General features: G+C 37.0%; 1 protein-coding gene across 1 annotated transcript; it reads left to right on the plus strand.

The window, feature by feature from the left end:
• The first annotated feature begins 3,769 nt into the window (after positions 1-3,769).
• Positions 3,770-25,094, plus strand: LOC122145930 (serine-rich coiled-coil domain-containing protein 1-like). Its single transcript, XM_042762406.1, has 2 exons — positions 3,770-3,805; positions 23,197-25,094. The coding sequence occupies exons 1-2, from the start codon at positions 3,800-3,802 to the stop codon at positions 23,689-23,691; spliced, it is 501 nt and encodes a 166-aa protein (XP_042618340.1). The 5' UTR covers positions 3,770-3,799; the 3' UTR covers positions 23,692-25,094.
• Positions 25,095-25,308: the final 214 nt, after the last annotated feature.

Genomic DNA, 25,308 nt, shown 5'->3' on the forward strand with positions numbered 1-25,308 from the left:
CTGTGTCTCTTCATATCACCGTATGCTGTGTATGCTCTTCTGTGTCATCCGCGCCACAAGGATGCACTGTTTCTACGTGTGTTTAGCTTTGATTTGAAAGAAAACAGCGGATCCTTGTGGCACGGATGATTTTAAACTATTTATTTATTGAGAAATAAATTGTCAGTATAATACAGCAAAATTTAATCAGATCTCTTATTTACATACTAATAATACTAAAAGAGAAACTGCAGCTAACACAAGTAAAGAGAGAGAGAGTAAAAAAAAAAGGCACAGGTCAGTTCAAACCACTACACAATAAAAGTTGGATTGAAAAAATATACAGTGAATGGTAACTGAGGCTATCGTTCTTCCTAATATCTCGTTTTGGTAGAGCCATATAGGTTTGGAACATCATGAAGGTGATTAAATGATAACCAATAGGTCTCATAAACATTAAGTACAGCATAAGTGAGTTATTCTTGCATGTTGAATTGAGTAGAGTTTAATATGACCAACAGTAATCAATTGTGGTTCAGTGGGTGAGTCAGATGTTAATTCAGTAACTGTAAAGTCGATTTAAAAAATAATAGATTTGAGTCATTTATTCATGCCAAAATTTTTCACTTGTATTTTTTTTTGGTAATATAAAGATGCACTGAGTAGGAACCACTTCTTGATTCTCAGCTCAAGAGAATCCATAGTCACAGAGGGATTGTGTGAAAAAGAAAGAGATGGGGGAAGGGAAAGTGTGGGAGCAAGAGATGAGTCAACCAAAAAAAGAATAGATTAGGTGTAACACAAAAGGGATGTATAGATTAAGAGTTCTTCTGAGGTTAATTGAGAGATAGCAACACATGCCATACATTAGAATGGCTCTCCATCTGGGCTTTCTGTTGAAGAAGCATCAGGTGAATTGCGTGTGTGTGAGAGCTGCTGTGGCATGAGAACATTCACCAGCAGGAAATAGTTGGAGCTCACGAGCGATGTGGATGTGTCCCAAACGCAAAAAATTTAAGTGGTATCTGGAGGTATCAGGGCATCAAGGCAAGTCTGAATTATATAATGTGCTTTACATGTGTCATTCTTATTCTCAAATTTGTTCTCATTAGCATCCTGTGGAAAAGAGGCCACCTTTCCTGTCCTTTACGCTTTTTGTAAAGCACAGACCTCTAGGTTGTTTTTTTGTTTTTTGTTTTTTGTATAGGCTCCGCTGGCCTGTGTAAACATGTCCATGATAACTTTGTCAAGGTAATAACTGTGATCCTAAACCCTGACAGAAGGTCTGAGTCCCTGTGGACAGGGCCGACTGGAGACTGCCTGCAGGGTGTTCTCTGCTATTAGCAGAAGGTGAATGCAGGTCCACCCTATTTGGGCCCCTTCAGGGCTGCTATAATAGAATGCACATGCAACACCTCACTGTGGACAGATGGCCGAGTGAGGCTGGAACACTGCACCACAATAAAGAAGTTAATAAATAATTATATAAATGTGACATTCAGTGGTAATGGGGATCAGAAATGCACATTTATTTTTATCGAAGTTGCTCTCCTACCATGCCATTTATTCAGCTGTCAGAGAAAGAAAAGTCAAATTCCTCAGCTCTGGCTGCCCGGGAAACAGATTTGATTTTGCATGAATCCCCATCAGAATATTTATGAGTCCCTGTTATATTGTTATATGTCCAACCCTTTGCCATATGAATATGACACGGCTGATTTGCAGTCTCTCCATTGTGTGCTGATTTGAGGATGTATTTAGGGCTGCAGCTTACAACTATTGTGATCACAATTCACAGTTTAAAAGCAGCAAAGCTCAGGTGACCGAAGTTAACAAACCTCAACCACTGGGTGTTTAATTGTACACCTTGATTTGATTGAAAATTTCATTTATGAAACCTAAATTTGATGTCTGGGAATGAATATTGTTTTGATAATTGCACTCAAAGTTCTTGTGATTTAAGGATGACAAAAACATTTAAAAGGATAGTTCATCCCAAAATGAACATTTTGTCATCATTAACTCAACCTCATGTCATTCTTTTCTTCATAAAAAGAAAATGAATTTAATATTCATTTGGATGTTATTTTACCATAAAAATGCTTCAATATTGGATTGTTTTTCACCAAAATTGCCCTTTGAGGATTATTGTTGTGAATTATATTGAATCGAAACTGACTGTAGCACGTAAAAATTTCATCAAACGGCATGTACTTTTTGCTGAAACAATCTGGTCTTTTAAACATTAAAGGGAGTCATAGTGTCCTGCCAATAAATTTGCAAAATGGGATATTCATTAATTTATCTGCTTTTTTGTTCAAAAGAACAAAGCAAGCCATGCAGGATTGAAGCTACATAAGGGTGAGTAAATGATGACAAAGTTCATTTTTGGATTTCTTGGATCGCTCTCTTTCTGCTAAGATGTGCAAAGGACTGATGGTATTATAAGAATTTAACAATAAAATGTAAGAGTTTGTGTCTATTAGAAATGGTACTATAGTGGTATCCCTAATGGAGGTTGACCACACAGCAGAAATACTCAAACAGTTGACAGTGAACTTCACCGGCAGTTGTTTTCATTGTTTATAACCGACTTTATCGGTTTAATGGTTGTAGCCCTGAATCAGTTACACCCTCAATTAGTTCTTGTGCACGCATGTTGAGTTCAGCATATATTATTGGTTAAGGAAGGACCCTCAGTTCTGCCCTGCAGTGCTGCAATACGGGCCTTACCATTGCCCACCGACTCCAGAAGTCAACGAATATATTAATTTACTCAAGTAGCAGGGTTCACACCGTCTTCATCTGGATTTCATGCGATGGGATGGGAAATAATTTATGGACCAGCCTCACCTCTGCATTCTTTTATTAAAGCTCGGGGCAGATTACCATTTTTGCAGTTGTTTCAAGTTCTTTTTATTCTTGGCAGTGATATTTTCCCTTAAGTTTCTCTCTCTCCATCCACACCACAATGTGACATAATCACCCACCCACGGCCTCTCTAGCATCTCCTGCCTCACTTCCCAGCCTCTCCATCTTGCTGTCAGACTCCTGTTCTCTCGGAAACACGTTTTCATACACGTTCCCAAACTCCTGCATTGCTCATTACTATTTTATTAACCTGTAAACCAATCTAGATAACAGGATGAACAAATGTAGGAATTATCAATTTTATTTCTCTCTGCCTCTTCGTTCTCTCTCTCTCTCATATATATTTAAATATAATTTGCTCCCTGTAGCATGTAATTAGGTCTGCGAAAATTTGTAAATTGCATTCAATTTTGTTTAGTGCAGATTAGTGCTGTTGGAGCCCCCTTTTAAAATATTTGCCATTTCATATTATCATAATTTAATTCTAAAACCCAATACCTTTTAGTGTTGCAGATATCTTATCATGAATTACTGCATGGTTGTTGAAAATTGCTCAAGCCTGTTTTTGTTGACCTCTTGTACCTGACATTTTGTTCAATGTTTAAATGAAATGCATTGAGAAACAGCGTGACCGAATTATATCCATTCCAGCCTTTTTGCTCTCATCCCCCTCCCGCTGTCTACCATCACGGTCTAATTTTTAGCCCAGTAATGTTTTCATCTTGTGTTTATTCCTACATAAGTGCTAATGCATCGTATCTGCAAACCGCCACAAGCCATTGTTTTGTGTTAGCATGTAAAGCTTTTGATTTTCTCTTCACTTCACTGAATTTCCTTTCTGTCATTTGTACACATCATGTTCATCTGTCTCCATGTTGTTTTGTTCTCCCCTCTCCCCTTTCTCTTCCCATGGGTGCAGTAAACAGAAGCAGCCCGCGCCGGCAGCACAATGCAGGTAGGGTTTATTTCTGTGTAGAGCGGCTCTGTCTCTAATCAAAAGCAGGCAGCTTTATCCACCAATCCTCACCTTGGCTAATTGAGGGAAACCACAGAGCTTTTAAATTTCATCAACAAATAATCACACGCAAATGTCTTAATTGCCATGGAGCTGTATATGAAATAACGGTGATTGGTGCGTGCTAATCTTATCAGTTCTGTCCTAATCATCTCTGTCGGGGACATGTTGATTGCTTGCTTTATTTGAATCCACACTTCAAATTCTTTTTCTTTTTTTTCACATCAGGTGGCGTTTTTGTGGGAACTGCTTTTGCAGTGACGAAGCTGACGCTTTTGTTGAGATTGTCACTAAAAATGCAAATCACAAACCTGCAGTGTAAGCGTCACATTGAGCATTGCGGTAAAACATGACAGATAGAAAAACGGCGGATGCGAATATCCACCGAAGGAGACATCGGACAGTCATATAAACCCCAGATTTGTGTGGGATTTGGGTGAAATCAAGGGAGACTTGCATATACATATTTATAGAGCAAACCTCTGACGCTGTTACAGGAAAAAAAGTCAATAAGCCGCAAATCACACCTATATTTATTTCTGCCTGCTATATCTACATCATGTAGTGGGTGCACAGTAGGTGCAGGAAAAATCAGACCTGTCGGCTTTGCTTTTGCATTTCTCTAATGTGTGGTTTTAGCTGTTAATGGTAGTGGGAGAAAATATGAACATTTGGTCCCTGTAATACAATCGAGCTAATGCTGTAATGTGCTCTGTGGTACCAGTGAAGTGCAAAAATCTGCTGTCAGTGTTGTTTTGGTGAGATATGAAGTGTCACTGGATGGAAAGATGTATTGTAAAGTTTGCTTGAAGGTACTGTATGTGGGACCTGTTCCATAAATTCAGGAAGTCGTTTAAGGAAAGATGCCAAGATTTTGGCTGTATTGATCCACTGCATGTCCCCGTCTCCACGGGTAAAATACCAAACTGGTGAAATTAGTGCTGCTTAAAATACTTTACGATCTTTGGACTTTTATGATACTACTGCTGTCAAAGCTCAAGGGCACATGTAATGGAATTACATTTATGATTTCCAAAACTTGGCATTTGGTGTTAAATATTGGGTAGAAAAGTTTGTGTACTGTACTAAGAGAAGCAAAAAGATAAGCTGCGATTTTGCAGTTATGTTGTACGACATTTCTGAGATTTGCCTCAGTGGAGATGACTGACAGAGTTTGTCAACCCAAGTGAAAGCATGACAAATATGGTTGTGGCACTGATGTAATAGCTGACTTAAAGGGAGAAAAGTGACTCGCGGGCTTGCATAATGAATATTTAAAAGAGTTTGGACAGAAGTGAAGTATGAATGCCCGTTTGTTGAGTCTTATGGTATCAGATAGCATTATATCAAATATAATGTGTCAGTCAGCTTAGATAACAGCTTCTTTTTCTGTGTGATCATATATTCTGAATTAGAATTAGAATTTTATATTTGACTTCTTATAAAGGCCCATATTGTTTATGTATTTCTATTTACATTTTATATTGTCAGTGTGTGCTTGTATGTTTTTTTTTTTATTATTATTATTATTTAAAACTATCTGAAATAGTAATAATAAAGAACAGCTAGGTGAGTCCAAACATTTGATTGGTAGCAGAAAAAAAAAAATCAGTTATAATAATAAAAATAATTAATCTTTCCCACAAGCACTTCTATGTTTATTGGGCAGCTGCTATTGGAGGAATTAAAGTGGATATTATCATTAAATTTAAACTAAGCAAGTGACAGATGGGTTTCTATACTCTCCGCACCATTATAGATATTGTCTTTTACCAGGGATATTTCTTTTAATAACCCTCAATTGAAGCATCAAGGCTGCTGTAGTAAAACTGGATATTTTTTTTTCTTTTTTCTTTTTTTTAGTTTGAGTGTTTCTCAGTAGTTTCTTTTTCAAGGGAAGGAAATTAAATCCCTTGCATAAATCATTCCAAGGATAACTATAGATGTAATTGATTTCATGTTGTTTGTTTTAGATTAAGTCTCTAACGTGAGATGGGCAGTGTGAAATTAGCATTTTTGCCCGGGACATTTGTCATGTACAGAGCTTATCTCTTTTGGCTGAAAAGTGAGCTTAATAGAAATGATCTCCCTAAAATAAAAATTACACCAATATTTTCCTGGAAAAAATAACAGCATATGGCTTTTGAGCAACATGAGGGTGAGTAAATACTTATAGAATTGTAATATTTGGCTGAACTATCCTTCATAAGACATGTAAAGTGGAATAGTTGCTCACTGATGATCCCTGAAATTGCTTGTGCAGTCACATGCGTTTGGAACAAATCAGGTACACTGAGTTATTAGTCTCTTTCCTTGTGCAGTCCTTGCACAAAACTTTATAATGCTGCTTATTTATGAGTTCAGCATTTTGTGCACTGTTTTATCATTACTTTTAAATTGCCAAGACCACCTTGTAGGTCCCTAGTGTAGCTCATTTATTTATCAGTGAGGTTATGGTCGAAATCACGCAGCCATGTTTTTGTTTTTAATCCCCTTGCATCTTTCTAATTTCCTGGACCATATTAACTCAGCCTTAAGAAAAAAACAAAACAAGCCTTTCCACCCGCTCCATCACTCTCTTTCCCTTGCTAGTCCATCGAAAACCCAAGTGCATTCTCGCCAGAGTTGTAGTGTGCATCTCCGATTTTTAAACAAATGGCTTTGCTGGATACCTGTCTCCATATGGATCCTATTAAAACCTCATGCAGCCATCTGTAGCCTAACTATGCTGTGATATCTCCAAACCGCTTCCCTCAGCTCTGCTCCAGCTTTGCAGCCGAGCTTTTCCATGATCCCTTTGCAGTTTAGATTGTATGCAGAGAGGTGCTGCTTGTTACTACCGCAACATTTCTGTTCCGTATGAATTTTAATTAGCTTGGGAAGGAACTGTACATTTACATGTCAGGTTTAAAGGATTAAGGTTGGTGCTTGGTTCCTGTCTTCAACCATAATCTAGTTTTGCCATTTATAGTACACGACCTGCTGCTCACTCCATACTGCTCTTAATGCTTGCCAGTATCTTGCGAGAGCAGTCATGTATGAAGCACTGCTGATATGGACATGCCGTTTTTCTCTCTGTGCATGTGTGTATTTATTTATTTATTTATTTTGAGCCTATAGGCCTATACATGTCAAAAGTGACATTGATTGCAGTTCAAGACAGAGTGCCCCTTGATGGTGGATTATTTGCGTAATCTGAAGTTTGTTCATGTGCCCGGATGTGCTTTTAAAAAAAATTCAGGGGAGAGCTCAGTGTCTTGTAACATGTTTTGTTTCAACATTTGTGACTCATCTGTCTGTGTGCCTCAAACCTTATAGTAAAATATCAAAAGTTTGGGTTGAATCACAAGGTTTTGAACATTTTTGAGTCTTTTAGGCTCACCAAGGTGACATATTTGAGCTAAAATGCAGTAAAAAAAAAAAAAAAAAAAAGAAATATTAGTAGAACTTAAAATAACTGTTTTCTATTAAAAGGTATTTTTAAAAATTGTGATTTATTCCTTTGATGGCAAAGCTGAATTTTCAGAAGCTATTAGCCCATTCTTTAGTGTCTGATTCTTCAAAAATCATTTTGATACAGGTTTGCGGATGCATTTATTGGATCAAAAAAGCAGAAAAAAGAATAAAATATTATTGCAATTTAAAATAATGGTATTCCGTTTTTTAATATAATTTAAAATATAATTTATTTCAGTGATGCCAATCTGAATTTTCAGAATCATTACTACAGTCTTCAGTGTCACATGGTCCTTCAGTAATCATTCTAATATGCTGATTTATTATCGATGTTAAAAAAGTTTTTGCTGCTTCATATTTTTTTGGAACCTGTGATACTTTTTTCAAGATTCTTTGATGAATAAAAAGTTAAAAAAGAACAGCATTTACTTAAAATAGAAATTTTGTATACACTACAGTTCAAAAGTTTGGGCTCAGCAGATTTTTATTCTTTCTATTTTTGAAAGAAATTAATACTTTTATTCAGCAAAGATTAGTTAAAATGATAAAAAAAAATTACAGTAAAGACTTATGTTGTTAGAAAAGATTTCCATTTTGATTAAATGCTGTTTTTTAATTATCTTTTTATTCAACACAGTATTCCAGAAAGGTTATTACAGGTTCCAAAGCAATATTAAGCAGCAAAAACATTGATAAACATTGTTTCTAACATTGATAATAAATTCTTATTAGAATGATTTTTGAAAGCTTATGTGACACTGAAGACTGGAGTAATGATGCTGAAAATTTAGCTTTGATCACAGCATAAATATATTTTAAGTATGTTAAAATATAACACTGTTGTTTTAAACAATGTTACAGTTTTTTTCTGCATTTTTGATCAAATAAATGCAGCCTTGATGAGCATAAGAGTCTTCTTTAAGTAATAAAAGTAATAAAAGTCTTACTGATCCCAAACTTTTGAATGGCAGTGTACATAATAGATGTTTGTTCACTCCATAGTTAATTTGCAATTAGTAAAACTAATTGGTAGAAGTTACGCTCTCCCCTACATTACAATAGTGCATATTTACATATGGGCCTTTTTAAACAAATCTTTTGCATGATGTTCTCAGAAACCAGTCTGTTTGTTTCCTCACAAACTTGTCTAAAGTAGATTATTTCTGCTTATTTACACAGTAACATTGAAATGTTGGAATAAAATACGAAAACACATAAAATTTATTGTTGTTTCTTATTAAATATTCAATTAATTGCTGTTATTTATAGCTCAGGAAATCAAGAACTCATTAGTTCAAACCAGAAATGTGGAACAAAGTTGTCATACAGTACTTATGGGCCGATTAACTGACGACAATGCATTGATGATGGGTTTTTTTGAGGATTGTAATTGAAAACCACTGCAATCGGCACATTCATCAAAAGTGAGATCTTAGGTTTGTTCATCTCTGAGAATAGGCTGGATTTAGAAATTAATTAGCACTCTATTATTTTTCTTGGCTGCAGACTGCATTGAGACTAGAGCAAAGAAAAGCTCCGTGGCTGAATCTCATATGCATGAGAGAGAGAGAGAGAGAGACAGACTGGGGCAGTCCAGGGCTTGAAGCGGACTATAATTGTGGCCGAATTGTGTGTCTCTGTGAGAACCCTGCTTGGCCTGTCCAGGCCATTGCAGTATGCTTTATCTGTAGGCGCTCTGAACACTTTAGGCTGGAGAAAAAGATTTGCAGCATTTTCTGCTTTGGCTTCATGCTTGGCCTAGTTACCTTTGAGTTGGCTTAGATTATATTGTAAAAATGGTGCAGAGAGCTCAACTATAAATGTATTTAACTTTTAAATCAATTCAGATGGTTTTTTTTTTCTTTTTTCTTTTTTACAGCAGCTGTTTAGAATAATCAATGTTAATGACTTAGTAATTTAAAAAATATTAATTTAAATAATTAAAATCTTTTTTTTTTTTTTTTTTTTTTTACTGTAACCACTAATATTGAATTAAAGAACAATTTTGCCAAAAGTAAAAATTTAATTAGAAATTAAATTAGGTAAGATTTAAATTTACTTGGGGTCCCAAGCCTGTCTAAATCTGTTTATAGCTAAAAATAGATATTTGGCAGAATATATTCTGGCTTGTTTCAAAATCGAATAATTAGGCAACATTTTAAGGCATCATGGGTGTGCTCTGGACAAAAAAGCAGTAATTATTTTACTTATTTATTTAAATTTTTTTTATTTAAATTTTTTTTTATATATATATATATATATATATATATATATATATATATATATATATATAATTATTTTACTTATTACAATTTATTTATTTATATATATATATAAGGACACATTATAATAATGCCCTCTCAGAAATAAATTACATTAAAATATATATATATATATATATATATATATATATATATATATATATATATATATATATATATTTTTATTTTATTTTATATATATATATATATCTTCCTGATAGGGCATTAATATAATGTTTCCTGGCTGAATACAAGATTTAATTTATTTTAAAATATCTTACTGACTGCTACTGAATGGTATATTAATGTGTCGTAGAGAGTATGACAATGTCAATCTCACATTGCCTATATTGAAATCAATAGAGAGTCAGAGTTACACCCTATTTAGGTCGTTTAATATCAGTGAGTTTTGAGGTTCCATTTCAGTTATGATGCTGTCTTAGAAGCAGGCCCCTTCGTAGCCAGTGAGATTACTTACTACATTTTGAAACTGAGCCATGATATATCCCATAAAAGACAAATCTAAAGTACTTAAAAGCAATTGAAGTAGTCAGGGTCTATATCTAAGTAAAGCAAATACATTTATCCTGGAGATATCATGGTAGTTATGTTAGATATGCGATAAAAACAGATTAAGAAGTATCACAGAATACGCATAAGTAGTATGGAAGATGGAAAATCAGACTCTTGATCATCATTTAATGGTGTATGTTCATGGGAGATTATGTCAGGGGATACACGTTGACAGATGTTTTATATCTGCACCATCGTACACTGTCTTTAATCACTGCATGTAAGAAGTAGATCTCAACACTCACTGAAACGTAAATGTTTGTGAATTTCCTCCCAGCATCGTTCTCCAACTGCTCAGGGCATATTTTCATCTGGACTATATTAGATACACTCTTCCTCTAATAATGTTTCAAGTAAAATAAATAAATAAAAATAACAACAGAGATTCGGATTTATGTCTTCACGGAGAGTTGCTTATTAAGTTCACATTATAGACGCTTGAAGAAGGTAAATGAATGTGTGAAGTTTTATTGCATCAGTATTTTGTCCTCAAGCACATCATTAGCACAGTATATCACTGCAAAACACTGGGTTTGTTGAAGTGGGCGAAGCTGTTGAGAGCTGCTGGGGAACTTATTTGCCCCAGAATGCCTCTGCTGCTTACTGTTGAAAATGACAGAACATTTACTCTAAAGAACGGGCAAGGGTGGATTATACAAGGTCCCGTCTGGGTCCAGAGCACAAGCTTCACTGGAGGCCCCGGTTTAAATTGGTTTTAAATTGCTATTTTTTTTTTATTATTATTATTTTTTTGTAAGAATATTTCTGCCTGAAATATTCAGAAAAGTCAATTATGTTGATTTGTCACTCACCGCTTTATTCTCAATCAAAGATTCCTTTTCAGTTAGTTCAGCATTTCATTTGGACCACACTATGCTGAACAATGGCCAATAATATATTGATTTTCGTTTGTTAAAGCAAATTGATGCATTTTTGATCACAGCTTTCTATAATGACCACATAATAAGTATTTATTTAACATGTATGAAAAATGCAAACAATTAAAAAAAGAATGAATTATATATTTATAAATTGCCCTTATAACCGATTCACCATTACATGTGGACCTCACTATGCTAAACAATGGCCACTGATATTTTTTAAAATATTTTTAAAAATTAAATTTTTTGTTTTTTGTTTTTTTGTTTTTGTATTTTAATCATATTTTAATGTTTTTTAACAATGGATTCATTTTATGCATTTATTTTTTGCATTTGTAATCACATTTTGACATAATTTAAAGGGGTCATATGATGCTTACAGTACATGCACTTTTACAAGTTGTTTGACAAGTGTGAGCTGGCAGTGTGTGTACACAACCACCCTAAAATTATAAAAATCCACCCAGTGCTTTTTTTTTATTTTATTTTTTTAAATCTGTTCAAATCTTTACCCCTTTCTCAAATCGAGCTGATATCAGATGCCTGTCTGTGAGACATCATTGACAGTAGCACAGCACAGACTGGACTGGTGTCTTACCTTAGACCCGCCCTGAGTGAGCTGTCATCAGTTTGAGGTAGGGCTGGGCGATATATCTAACGATATGATCATGCGCATTTAGTCAGTAAATCTGGTTCCTTGATTAGCGCTAAATCGCCATCACCTGCTTTCAAATGGAGCGGCATTTAATAGACAGAGCCGTAGATCACTGACAAGGTACGCAATATCGCGTTCATTATCGAAGGCGATTCATCTGGGATAATGAACGCGATATTGCGTACCTTGTCAGTGATCTACGGCTCTGTCTGTTAAATGCCGCTCCATTTGAAAGCAGGTGATGGCGATTTAGCGCTAATCAAGGAACCAGATTTACTGACTAGATGCGCATGATCATATCGTTAGATATATCGCCCAGCCCTAGTTTGAGGTGTTCTGTTGTTGGATGTAATAATGAACATAGCATAACTCCCGACATCTGAGCCACTGAAGACGCAGTGGATTACGTTTGTTTTTGAAGGGAATGCCCCCCCGATCTACGTAAATGTGTCTCTGTTCGTGCAAATCATTTGTGATCCAGCTTCACCAACAGAAAAAGTGAGTGTAAGGTTTTTTTAATGAACCTTTGCAAATCGTCTTTCATAATAATGTGCTAATTAGCAAGTTTCACGATGAATGCGGCTAAAGTAAACAGTCCCTCAGAGAGCAGCTCAGAAGAGTGGGGGCGGAGTCAGCAGAGCTCATTAACATTTAAAGGAAAATGCTACAAAACTGCGTGCTCTGAAAAGAGCTGTTTTTGACAGGGTAAAAAAGGTGTGTTTTACACTACTAATGAGAAATTTTAACCAAATTATGTTACATACTTTTCATGAAGACCCTAAAAATCATCAACTTGTGGAAAATGGACATCCTATGAATCCGTCTCTAATGACCAAATAATGAGCAATTACATAGCAAATATGAAAAATAAAGATGAAATTGCACAATATTACAAATAGACAAAATAAAGTTGCAATTACTTTAGTGTACCATGACCAGCATAAGACATTAAAGCTTAAACAGGGTATTCAGAAGGTGTTAATGGTGTAGTGGAGTGAGGAACATTTCTAATTTCTTCATTTATTTTACATTCTGCCAACAGTTCCCAGCACACATTTGAGAGCCATTTGTCTATCTATCTCAATTTTACATCTGTAGTGGCTTGTTTCTGCACGTATCTAAGCGTGAAGCCCGCTGGCAGTCAGAGGCCCCAACGACCCAGTCCATAATCTGTCCTTGAGAACCAGCTGAGGGCCTCTGAGGGAGTGAGCGAAATGAAGACTATCATTTGAAATTCAAAAAGAATGTTCTCCTTACATGCAACATGATTTGTTCAACTTTGCATATTGCCATCATGGGAAATGAAGCTGTCGGCACGCTTCCAGTAACAATAGTCTTGTGATGGGAAGGGCATCCGTGTGCCACATTCCTATAGTTAGATCCGTGGTCATCCCCCCGCTCAGTGTCGCTAATTGATGCAGCATCCTGCTGACTGTTACCTGACTCTGTGTGTGCGTGTGTGTTCACATGTGTCCAGGCTCGGCCTGGCTTTGTGCCCAGAGATGAGACTGCATATCCATCACTACTCTGTAGTGAGAGTGAGTGGCCATGGCCAGCTGAGAGACCAGCTCTGCACCTCTCTTCCCCTCCCCCTCCAGCCAGTGGACAGATTCAGGACACCCCAGGTTCATTAGTCACACCAAAGTAGGGCAGGTGCAGTGTGAGTTGCCTCTCCTGGATCTATCAGAGGCTCAGAGTGAGGCGTGATGCACTCATACACCACAAGGACCACTTCTGTGTAGGCCAGGGTCTTTCCTGCTCTCTAGCTTAATGCAATGGGACCCTGCTAGATAAGCGTTGGGGTTCTTCTGCCGTGTGCTGTGAATACATCAGCTCTTAGATAATGAGGGCCAAAGCCTTCTGAATCTCATACAACAATTTACTGCAGAATTAATGAAAATAGCTAAAGCATAAATATTAATGAACAAGTCCTTTGCAATCTACACATTCACAAATGCCTCGAGGTGCATAGTTGCAATGTTTTGCCGACAAATACAGAGAATTAAAATGCAGAACAGGAAAATCTGATAAGAATAAATTGTCTTTGTTTTTAACGTGGAGTGTCTTCAATGAGACAAGCCACCCACACACTTTCACATTAAAAAAAACTCTCTTACTGTACACTGAATAGTCTGGTGTGAATCTCTAGGTTGACAGTGATTAATTTAGATTTTTTTTCCTTTGTAAATTTAGAATTATTCAATATAATTAATTACTACATTTTCAGATGCTGTACAGAAATTTAATGTAGTCACATTTTAAAATGCCTCATCTGCTTTTATAGATTTTACAAAGCAATAATAATAATAATAATAATAATAATAATACAAACAATATTATACATATATTATTTCTTAGGTTAGTAGTTTCATGTGACATTATCCTACATGTTTGTATTGCTTATGAATTTGAATTTATTCTTTCATATGAAGTTTTTTTTTTTTTTTTTTTTTTTTTTACTGGCTGTTGTTGAATTTGGTTTATAGTTTTAAACCATTATAACAATGGCTTTATAATACTTTCTAGTAAAATGTATTTTCTACCTTTTTCTATTTCATACTTTGTTAACATTTTCTTTCTATTAAAAACATTTGCCCTTTTCTTCACTGTCAGTGAAGGTTTAAATTAAATTTGAATTATTTTTTTAGTGTCTATACTTAAATGCACTTTGCAGTTTTTTACCCCCCCCCCCCTTTTTTTTTTCAGTAGAATCGCTTTTAATTGTTAATGTTGCTACAATATGTAGTTAGATATTTCTCCACATAGAATAATATAATCAACAAAAAGTACATGCACATGCAAGAGGGACACCTGTCCTCATTTCTTTTTCAGTCTCCTGCACCTCTCAGTGGTCTGTCAGTAGGTACAAATGTGGTAATTAATAAGAGCTGTGTGTTGAGACGAACTGACGTGTGTGTGAGTAGCCAGCGGCGGGGGCCCTTACTGTAGAGCCTTCAAGGTGAGTTAGATATGAGACGGGCGTACACAGGGCCAGCCTTCCCTTCACTCACAGTCATCTGACAGTGAGTGACATCTGACAGCTCTGCTCAGGAGAGCCGCGAAGGACAAAATGCTCTTTGCTTTCCTATACCGAGCTGATTATAGAACATTTGGCACTATGCAAAAGCTTGATGATTTGGCTTTATTGGAACATTTTTATTGGCAGAAAAAATATATATATATATATATTAGTCAGTCAATATTAACTCTTCATATCGTTTCTTAATATTTAAAACAACAACACTATTACATGTTATATTGCTTAATGCAAACTTTATACCAGCTCTTTGGTATTAGTCATTTTAGTAATTTTTTTTTTTATGAAAATAATTGAATAAAATATTCTTAAACTAATTTGGCTCAAGTTGTTTGAGCTCATTGAGTACCATAATGATAACTAAAACTGCTCAATGAAATCTGAAAACTTTTCGAAAAAATGTTCCCACCATTGCAGCTGAACAGGAAGGAGAGCTTCCTTCAGAATTGCCACAGGAAGAGTAAACAATACCAGAGAGTCTGAGTTTAGGGTGGATTTTAAAGATGCATTTTCGTCCAGTCAGTGTAGGCTTTGTGATGGCCCTAAGGCCCTTAAAGAGAGAAAGTGCGAATGAGTGTGTGTCTGACGCGGATGCAGGATGTACTGGTGTGAGAAACGAGGTGCTGTGAAGTAGGCAAGCCCTCCAGCACTCCGTGTACTGCTGATAAGAGATGAGGGCCGCAGGGAAATGGAGTGGGTCAGACGACAGTTTTCACAGGTGTTTTAAGGGAGAAAAACACAAGCCCACACTCCAGTAATGCTCGCCATCAAGAGGCTTTTATTCAATCCTGTATCCAAGCACAGCACTCATCCAACAAACATTGGTAAATACAGATGGTACTGAGAACATTGATCTTTCTTCATGAAATATTCAGACTTCAATTGCCTCATTAAAAAATAATTACAGTAGTCTCCTTTGGCAAACTTGAAAAACTTCCACTTTGAGAAGTAAAGGCTTGATGATGTTGTGAAACTTTCAATTTAGCAGTATCACACCAGCAAGCTGTTGCATTCAATACCTCAATACACTTTTATATTCAATACTTAGTATGAATGTTATTTGCTCATGTTTGGGCAAAATTCTAAAGCAGTGGTTTGGCTTGGAATTTGAGAGTGAATTTGTACTGAATTGGCCTACTGGAAGTTGAATTGCAATGACATTAAAAGGAATTGACTGAAGACAGAGAATCAGTGTCCGTCCACTTTTCAGTGGCCTTTGTTCCAGACAGTTCCATTTGTTTCCATTAATTTTTTCCCATAGGGGTTAAAACAAAACTCTGTTAAAAAATTATAAGCCATAAGCTAAACCACACTGCTTCCTCAGATTGTAGTGGTTTTTGTTCCTTTCTGTTTCATGATTTTTTTTTCAGATTTTTGTTCTTTTTTCTTAGATTGTTGTTTTTTTTGATTGTTGTTCTTTTTCTTTCTTTTTTTTTTATTTGAAGTTTTTACATTTAATGAATTTTTGAAAAATGAGAGTGCTATCATTTAAGGCATTCTTAATTCAGTTCTGGTGCACAACTCTGGGTTAGATGTGTGCGAATTTGAAACTGATGTACAGTTCTATAAACATGAAGCGTTTACTGAATCATTTGCATTTCAGACAAAATTGGCCAATTAGTTGGTATACTCCACTCTGCTTCCACTCTCTGTGAATGGGAATGATGTAAACAGTGAAATGTCCCAGTGCTATTTGGACTAGACATCTGCACTTTCGAAATACTGTTCTGCCAATCAAATTAGAGGAACCATAACTGTTCTGTAATTTGCAGTGTAGTCATGCAAATATTGTTTTTGCTGCATATTTTAATTGAAATTCTCAATTTTCTATGTGGATTCTTCTCACTTAGACTCAAATTTTGTATTAAGTTCTGTTAGTGTGATGCAACTTCCTTTGCCATGTCATCTCAGGTGACTTATTTGACTCGAGGATGAGTGTCCTCATACTTTTCACACCTGACATTAAAGTCTTGGACCGGGCCACAGCAGAACAGGTCAACACATCGATTTTATCTGGAGTCCGCAGCCCAGCTCAGCATTAGCAGCCATAAGAGTGACACCGGAGCAAATGGATGCCAGTGGATGAGATACAGAAAACAATACAGCCCGAGTGCTCTCAGACCCTTGGCATCGTGAATTATTTTCAGCCTCCACGCCACCATCGCCACAGATGGAGCGAAAATTCTGCATCATGCCTGGTTGCTTATGGACTACTCGGCTCAGAAAACCTTACAAAAAGCATTCGTTTTGTCCATCGCTTTTGGGGACTCCAAATCTGTGAATGTTTTATTGTGGAGAAGCTAGTTGACAAGAACCAACTGAAGCATAAGGCACTGGTAGGTTTCTTCCATTGCTTTGTGTGTTTCGTCATGTTGATTCAAAGTCAGCTCTTGACACTTAAGTTGTGTGACACATGTTGTTGTGGAAAGCCACACACTAACTTACTTCATGGAGCTGACGGTCCTTAAACAGGCAGCTGCGGCTTTCTGATGACACCCAGGCAGCTGGAACAATCTCATCAGCTTTTGAAGACTTCTGCCACCTTATCTGATATAAGCTCAATTTATTAATTTTTTTGTCTCTTTCCTCCCTTCATCTCTTTCACTCTCACTTGGATTTTTTTCCCCCACATCTTGATATCTATTTCCCGTTATTGTTTATCCAGGTCCTATGCTGTCAGAGAGAACAAGACAAGGTCTGTAAAGAATCTTATCTTCCCTAAAGCTGACAGTTGTTGGAGGGGCTCAATAGGGGAGAAAGCCTTTGAAGTGAATTCGGTTACTCCACACATCAAATTCAGCCTCCATCATGCCAAATCATCTAGGAACAAGACTTGCACGAAACTCGGTGAACGGAGCACCCGCCCACCCCCCCCTCACACGCCTGCTCTTACGTTCTCTTTCAACTCCTCTCGTTTCTCCTTCACATCTTTACTGTTTTTTTCTCTGTGCTGCCATCCATTTTGTTTTTATATTTCTGGAGTCTTTTTTTCAGCTCTTAAATAACAATCAGTCGTTCACAATTGATCACTGTTTCAGAACACATAAACGTGCGGTCTCTTTCTGAAGCTGACATTTATTTCTCTTAACTCCTCCACAGAGGAGCAGTGCTGTATAGATTGGTCAGGACACTCTGCTAATCGTCTCCCGAACGATTAGTCAGTTAGTGAGTTCAACTAGATTATCTAGATTTTCTTGTTTTATTTATTTTTGGCAGGGGGATGAGGAAGGATTCGCAACTTCTCAGAGGGATTTTTAGCGTGCTGTGCGCGCCTTATGCTTTAATGTGCTGGCAAAAGGCCTGTCAAAAACACTTGTATAACAAATCTATCAAATTGAACAATAACTATTAGGGCAGTCACAATTCAGATCATCTGCTGTTCATCTGCAGTATTTTTTGCTGTAATGCTTAATTGCTATTAAGCTTTAGGTCTTCAATTTTTTTGTATGAACTTTCATGGTTTTGTACAAGGTTGTTTAGCCTTTATTATGTCAATACTTAAAAAGTTTTTCATATGTGTGTGTGTGTATATATATATATATATATATACACACACATACATACACTGAACAAAATTATAAACGCAACACTTGTTTTTATCCCCATTTTTTATGAGCTGAACTCAAAGATCTAAGACTTTTTCTATGTACACAAAAGGGCTATTTCTCTCAAATATTGTTCACATATCTGTCTAAATCTGTGTTAGTGAGCACTTCTCCTTTGACAAGGTAATCCATCCACCTCACAGGTGTGGCATATCAAGGTGCTGATTAGACAGCATGATTATTGCACAGGTGTGCCTTAGGCTTGCCACAATAAAAGGCCACTCTAAAATGTGCAGTTTTACTGTATTGGGGGGGTCGGGGGTCCGAAAACCAGTAAGTATCTGGTGTGACCACCATTTGCCTCACGCAGTGCAACGCATCTCCTTCACATAGAGTTGATCAGGTTGTTGATTGTGGCCTGTGGAATGTTGGTCCACTCCTCTTCAATGGCTGTGTGAAGTTGCTGGATATTGGCAGGAACTGGAACACACTATCGTATACGCCGATCCAGAGCACCCTAAACATGCTCAATGGGTGACATGTCCGGTGAGTATGCTGGGCATGCAAGAACTTGGATGTTTTCAGCTTCCAGGAATTGTGTACACATCCTTGCAACATGGGGCTGTTCATTATCATGCTGCAACATGAGGTGATGGTCGTTGATGAATGGCACAACAATGGGCCTCAGGATCTCGTCACAGTATCTCTGTGCATTCAAAACGCCATCAATAAAATGCACCTGTGTTTGTTGTCCATAACATAAGCCTGCCCATACCATAACCCCACCGCCACCGTGGGCCACTTGATCCACAACGTTGACATCAGCAAACCGCTCACCCACATGACACCATACATGCTGTCTGCCATCTGCCCTGTACAGTGAAAACCGAGATTCATCCGTGAAGAGAACACCCCTCCAAAGTGCCAGACGCCATCGAATGTGAGCATTTGCCGACTCAAGTCGGTTACGATGACGAACTGCAGTCAGGTCGAGACTCCGATGAGGATGACGAGCATGCAGATGAGCTTCCCTGAGACGGTTTCTGACATTTTGTGCAGAAATTCTTTGGTTAAGCAAACCGTTAAGCAGTGTGTCCGGATGGCTGGTCTCAGACGATCTTGGAGGTGAAGATGCTGGATGTGGAGGTCCTGGGCTGGTGTGGTTACACATGGTCTGCGGTTGTAAGGGCCAGTTGGATGTACTGCCAAATTCTCTGAAACACCTTTGGAGACGGCTTATGGTAGAGAAATGAACATTCAATTCACGGACAACAGCTCTGGGGGACATTCCTGCAGTCAGCATGCCAATTGCACGCTCCCTCAAAACTTGCAACATCTGTGGCATTGTGCTGTGTGATAAAACTGCACATTTTAGAGTGGCCTTTTATTGTGGCCAGCCTAAGGCACACCTGTGCAATAATCAAAAAAAAAGAAAAATTATAACAATAATTTTAATAACATATAATAACATTAATGGATTATATCCAATAATGTAATCTTTAACCAATAAATTTAAATTTTTCCTATTTTTGTATTATATTATTTATAATAATTAGTTTAATATCCACTGGAATTTTTAGTTTACATTTTTGATTGTTAACCCATATACACTACTGTTCAAAAGTTTGGGTCATTAAGATGGTTTTCCTTTTTAAAATCCATACATTCATTAAAATTTATTCATATTCAAATTTCAAATTGATTCAAAACTGTAAATACATTTATGATATTACAGAACGTGTGTTTTAAATAAATGCTTTGGAAATTTACATTCATCAAAAAAAGTGTCGTGGTTTCCACAAAAATATTTAGCAGCACAGCTGTTTTCATGATGGATACTAATAAGAAATTTTTCTCAATCACCAAATCAGCATGTTAGAATTATTTTGGAATGATCATGTGACACTGAAGTAATGGCTGCTGAAAATTCAATACAAATATTACCACATTCAATAAAAAATTACATTTTAAAATATATTAATATAGACAACATTTATAATTTAATGATATTTCAATGGTGTTACTAAAGTAGATGAAGCCTGAAGTAGATGCAGCCTTGGTGAGCCTAGACTGCTGTTTTTTTTTTTTTTTTTAATTGAATGTGTTACCAACCCCAACATTTAAATGTTAGTGTGCACATGCAGATTGATGTTTATGGACGTTCTGTGTCTAATATCAATTAAGAATCTGCCTTGCTTATTTGTACATTCGTTCACCCTGGAAACCAATATATTAACACTGCTACTTTTCAATTTTACACTCTTTACTACAAACTGCAAATCAAAACTAGATCATGTAGACAGCTCCGCTGACTTTAATAACTAATTTGTTTTAAATTATGAAAATATGTATTTATTGTACATCCGTACAGAGCTCATATGTCAAAGCATGGCACGAGGCGCTGAGACAGTGTGGCAGTTGTAGGAGCCCATGAGCCCATTAAATGTATTCAGGGGCGGTTTGTAATCAGCCGCCGGCAAAGAGGACAGCCATTTGTCTTTAAGCACCCTCAGACTGTGGCACTTCATCCTCTCTCGCTTTCTCTCTCTCTCTTTCTGAAAGCCACTTTTCATCATCTTAACTTAGGTTCAGACGGATGAAGTTTCAGGAAGTGCAGACAGACTACATGCTTCTCTGCCCCTCATTGGCTGAATATAGAGCCTAGCATCTGGGAGACGGTGATTGTTTACCCTCGCTTTGTTGTTGTCTGATTGAGAGTGATTACAAAGGTGCGTTTCGATATGTTTATGCAAGTTTTATTTGGAAAGATGAATAGATGAGTGTGCTCTTCTAAATACGGTGTCGCCACACAAAAAGTTGAAACACTTCTGTTCCTTTTTTTATTATGTTTATTTAAGAAAACATCTTCGTCTGTGAAGCAAGATATTCATATTTTCTATTTATTTTACATGATTCCAGAGGGGGACAAAAACAACAACAACAAAGAAATACATTCTTGTCTGTCAAGACTCTGACGAGAAGTGCCGTGGAATTGTTTTCCCTACCCATACATATTACTTTTTCTGAGAATATGAAAGTGAGCTGTGCTTGCTTGAGTGTTTTTTTTTTTTTATGTACTGTAATACATAACATGTAATACAGATAACTGTTCGCTGCTCTCAGTTATCAGTCCAGTACTATACATAATACACAAGGATTACTGTCCATTGCCTGCGGCTTAGACAGTGTGCCTCTTCGCAACAGTTGCTTGTTGCAGACGTGTGCGTGAGCGTGTATGTGTGTGTTTGTAGGTGTGCTGAAGTGTGGAAAATGAGTAGGCTGAATCCTGCTACTTCCAGCCTACTGCATAATCAGCCAGAGGGCTTTTAACAGAAGTGTGCCATTAGCACAGGACCAGCTTCTTCACAAGCTAATAAAGACCCAAATGGATTAGGACCGTTAAATCAGTCTGATTTAATCTGGTCGCTGTTTTTCCACCGGATGACTCTGTAGTGTTATGTGTGTGTGCGTGCATGCATTTCTGGCCTTTTTTACAGTGCAGGTACAAAACTTCTCCTTCTCTCTGGCACCATTTGAGGCATGTATGCTGTGAATGCCACAGAGCGAGTACTTGAGATGACAGAGCCATTGCAAATCCAAGTTGTTGTCCCCAAACACTTGCTGCTTAGCATGGTATCTGTAAAGAGAGGCCCAGCGGATGGATGCTTAAAATGACAGGTTATGTGAAAAGGTGTGAGTATATGTTTTATTTTCGGTACAAATGAGAGGATCAGAATATTTTAAGTGTATAGTGGCTGAATGTATAAACAGAACTGTACAAAATATTCATTTATTTGTAAATCTGAAGTGGTGCTCAATAATACAACAAAATCAAAGAACTATAAATGAGCAAGTAGTTAGATAAGAAAATATGATCACAATAACTATTCATTTATTTATTTACAATAATACATATAAATAATTACTACCAATAATAAATATTTATAAGTAATAGTAATAAGTTATAAAAACATTACAACATTCATGTTAAGCCCAAAAAATAAAAAGGCACAATTTTCAAAATAATATTTCAAAAGTGGAAATAAAATGATTAAATATTCAGATGAATATACAGCATAAGACAAAAATCAATCAATATGATTTATAACTGAAAGTATACTTACCAATGAACATTAAGGAAAATGTCCTGTTGTTCTATAATTCTGTCATCTTAGCACAAAGCTTGTAGTTTGAGTGTTGCTATAAAAACCAGTTTGAACCAGATATTGGGTTTGGTTGTGCTGTGTTTAAACTAAGACGTGCAGAATGGATTGTTTGTGAGCTTATGAAAGTATGAAAGACATTTCACACAGTAAATGATAAAATAAGTTTAGCACACATGAAAGGCATGTCTCCTTTCTCGCCTGCATTGGCATGTAGGTTTCTCAACTCTGCACACAGATTCTTCCCCATAATGTACGAATTCAATGACAGCCTCTATTTTAAATTCAATTTCACGTCACAGCTGAAGTTCCCACATTAGCCACATCGCACTTAATTAGGTTTCCTCACTTTGTGAAATGCCGATTAGCATCAAGTATTACTTTCTGGCTGTCAGCTCAGTCTGAGTTACATGTTGAGTTACAGCATGAATCAAGCAGTCGCTCTTTGCAGATAATTTCTTTTTCATGCACAATATTTCCCCTGCACTCAATCAGCATTGTGAGTAATAGAGGGCTGGTTATGTGAGGAGGCAGTATTGTGTGCAAAATGAACAGGTGGCTCAAGCTCCTAAGCACAGATTTTTCTTGTGCCACCTCCCCACAATGTGTGCCTTTGGCCTCCTCTTCCTAAAAAAGGCAAAATTCCAGTTGGTCTGGAAACAATTAGAAAAGGTTCTAGACTGCCAAAGAATCTTTGTCACAATGTCAGCAAATTAAGTGGCTTAATTTTCTCTCTCTTTCCCATCTTTTGTTTCAACAGGCAGTCTGTCCAAGTCGATCCACAGGCCAAAACAGCAACATTCCCAGCAGCAGCCTCACAAGGGAGCGAAGGCCGGCACGAATGTCCGCTCCAGACCAGCACAGTCAGCCTTGTGAAGAGAGGGCTTGCAGCAATGGCGGAGGAGGATTGCGGGAGCCGCTACGGAGAGCTGAAGGTGGGCAGTCCATGTCTGAGGTACCCGGGCCCCGGAAGACAGAGCACCCGGGGCCATCTCAGATCCCTCGGGCCGTGGCTGGCAGCAGTGTGAGCCTCCCCAGCAAAGACAGTCCCTCACGCAGCCTGTCCTCAGACAGTGAACGGGGGCCACGGAGCGAGCGAGGCCCTATTCCCAGGCTTCAGTCCTCCTTTACTGGCCGTCTGGGTCAACCGCCCCGTGGGCCTCTGTCTTTACACATGTACAGCCGAAAGAACATCTTCCTGCAGCACTCGCTCCACACAGCCGAACTGCAGGCTCTTGCTCAGCAGGACGGTTGAAAACACACACACACACACACCAAACACTGACACATGCCTCAGATGGATGTGACCTCTTGGTGCAGTTCCTCAGTGACCGCAAGTACCTACAGACCCACTTGTACTCAGTTACATTCAAGGCTGTTTTTCATCTCAAACCTCAAACAAACTTTATCCACACACTGAGACTCATCTTATCCTTTGTGGAGTTAAAGTAATCATCTGTATTCCAGTCCGTCGTCTGCACTACTTAAGCTTTTTTGAAGAAATAGTATATGCTGCTCCGATAAGTACTTTAGATTGACGGTGCATTTAGGTGAGAGATTGACTCGCAACACTATCACATTGTACAGCTCTGCTGAAATGCTAGAGACGATGTCAACATTTTGTTTTGCATTATATTATTAAAAGAAATCCAGGGTCCAACATTAATACTTACCAAGACTCAAATTGTGAAAAAAATGGTTTTGGCAAGTTAATTGAACAATTTGGTAACACGGTAACTCCATTATGAACTATAACATAGTGATGTAAGTGATCAATTAAAATTCGGACATAAGAACATTCTATTAAAAACAAAAGTTTCTTGTGTTTCTCCAGATCTCCATTTGGTGACAAATTACAGTTCAGATGTTTGGAGATTTTTTTTTTTTTACGTGTCTTGAAAGAAGTTGGTTTTGCTCACCAAGGCTGCATTTATTTAAGATTGTGATAAACAGTAATTTTTTAAATATTATAATTTTAAATAACTTCAATATATTTTAAAATGTAATTTATTGCTGTGATGGAAAACCTAATTTTTAGCAGCAATTATTTTAGGTTCCACTGTCACATGATCCTACAGAAATCATTATAACATGCTGATTTGCTGCTCTAGTAACATTTCTTCTTTTTTAGTCTAATGACTAAATTTTTTCAAGGTTGAAATCTGTTGTGCTGCTTAATATTTTTATTTTATTTTATTTTATTTTATTTTTTTCAGGATTGTTTTATACATTTATTTGAAATATAAATCCTTTGTAATATTGTAAATGTGTGCACAGTCACTTTCGAACAAATCAACTGAATGCATCCTTGCTGAATAAAAATAATCCCTAAATAATCTGAAAAAAAAAACAAAAAACATACTGTCCCCAAACGTTTGAACAGTATATTTGATGTATGTAGAAATGTTATTCATATTAAGCCACCATAATCAAAATATTGTGGACAAAATCATGTTTTTGTGGAAGATGTGAGAAACTGGCACGTGAGTGAAAAAAAAAATAATAATAATTTTGTATTGGTGCTAAAAATACAGCTTCATGAAGAGTACCAAAAATTTTTGGCCGGTTTCTCAATTCACCCACCAGTAGTGTGCCAAAAAGTTAATTTTGGACCCTGTAGAACCTTTATTAAAGTTTTCAAAACCTTTTTAACTCCAAGCCTTTGCCTAGACTCACATTTATTGATTTGCTTATTAGACTGAGCTCAGTTAGTAGTGATGTTTATAATAGTAGGTCATACAAATAGTCTGACTCATTGTTTTGCACCTGGAAACGTGACACTGAAGAACCATGCATATATTGCCAAATCAATCCTCAGTCGAAGAGAGAGGGCAGCTGAAACGGTTGCTGCCGGTGAGAATTACCCACGTGT

Source organism: Cyprinus carpio, chromosome A8 (genome assembly GCF_018340385.1).
Source record: "Cyprinus carpio isolate SPL01 chromosome A8, ASM1834038v1, whole genome shotgun sequence".
NCBI lineage: Eukaryota > Metazoa > Chordata > Actinopteri > Cypriniformes > Cyprinidae > Cyprinus > Cyprinus carpio.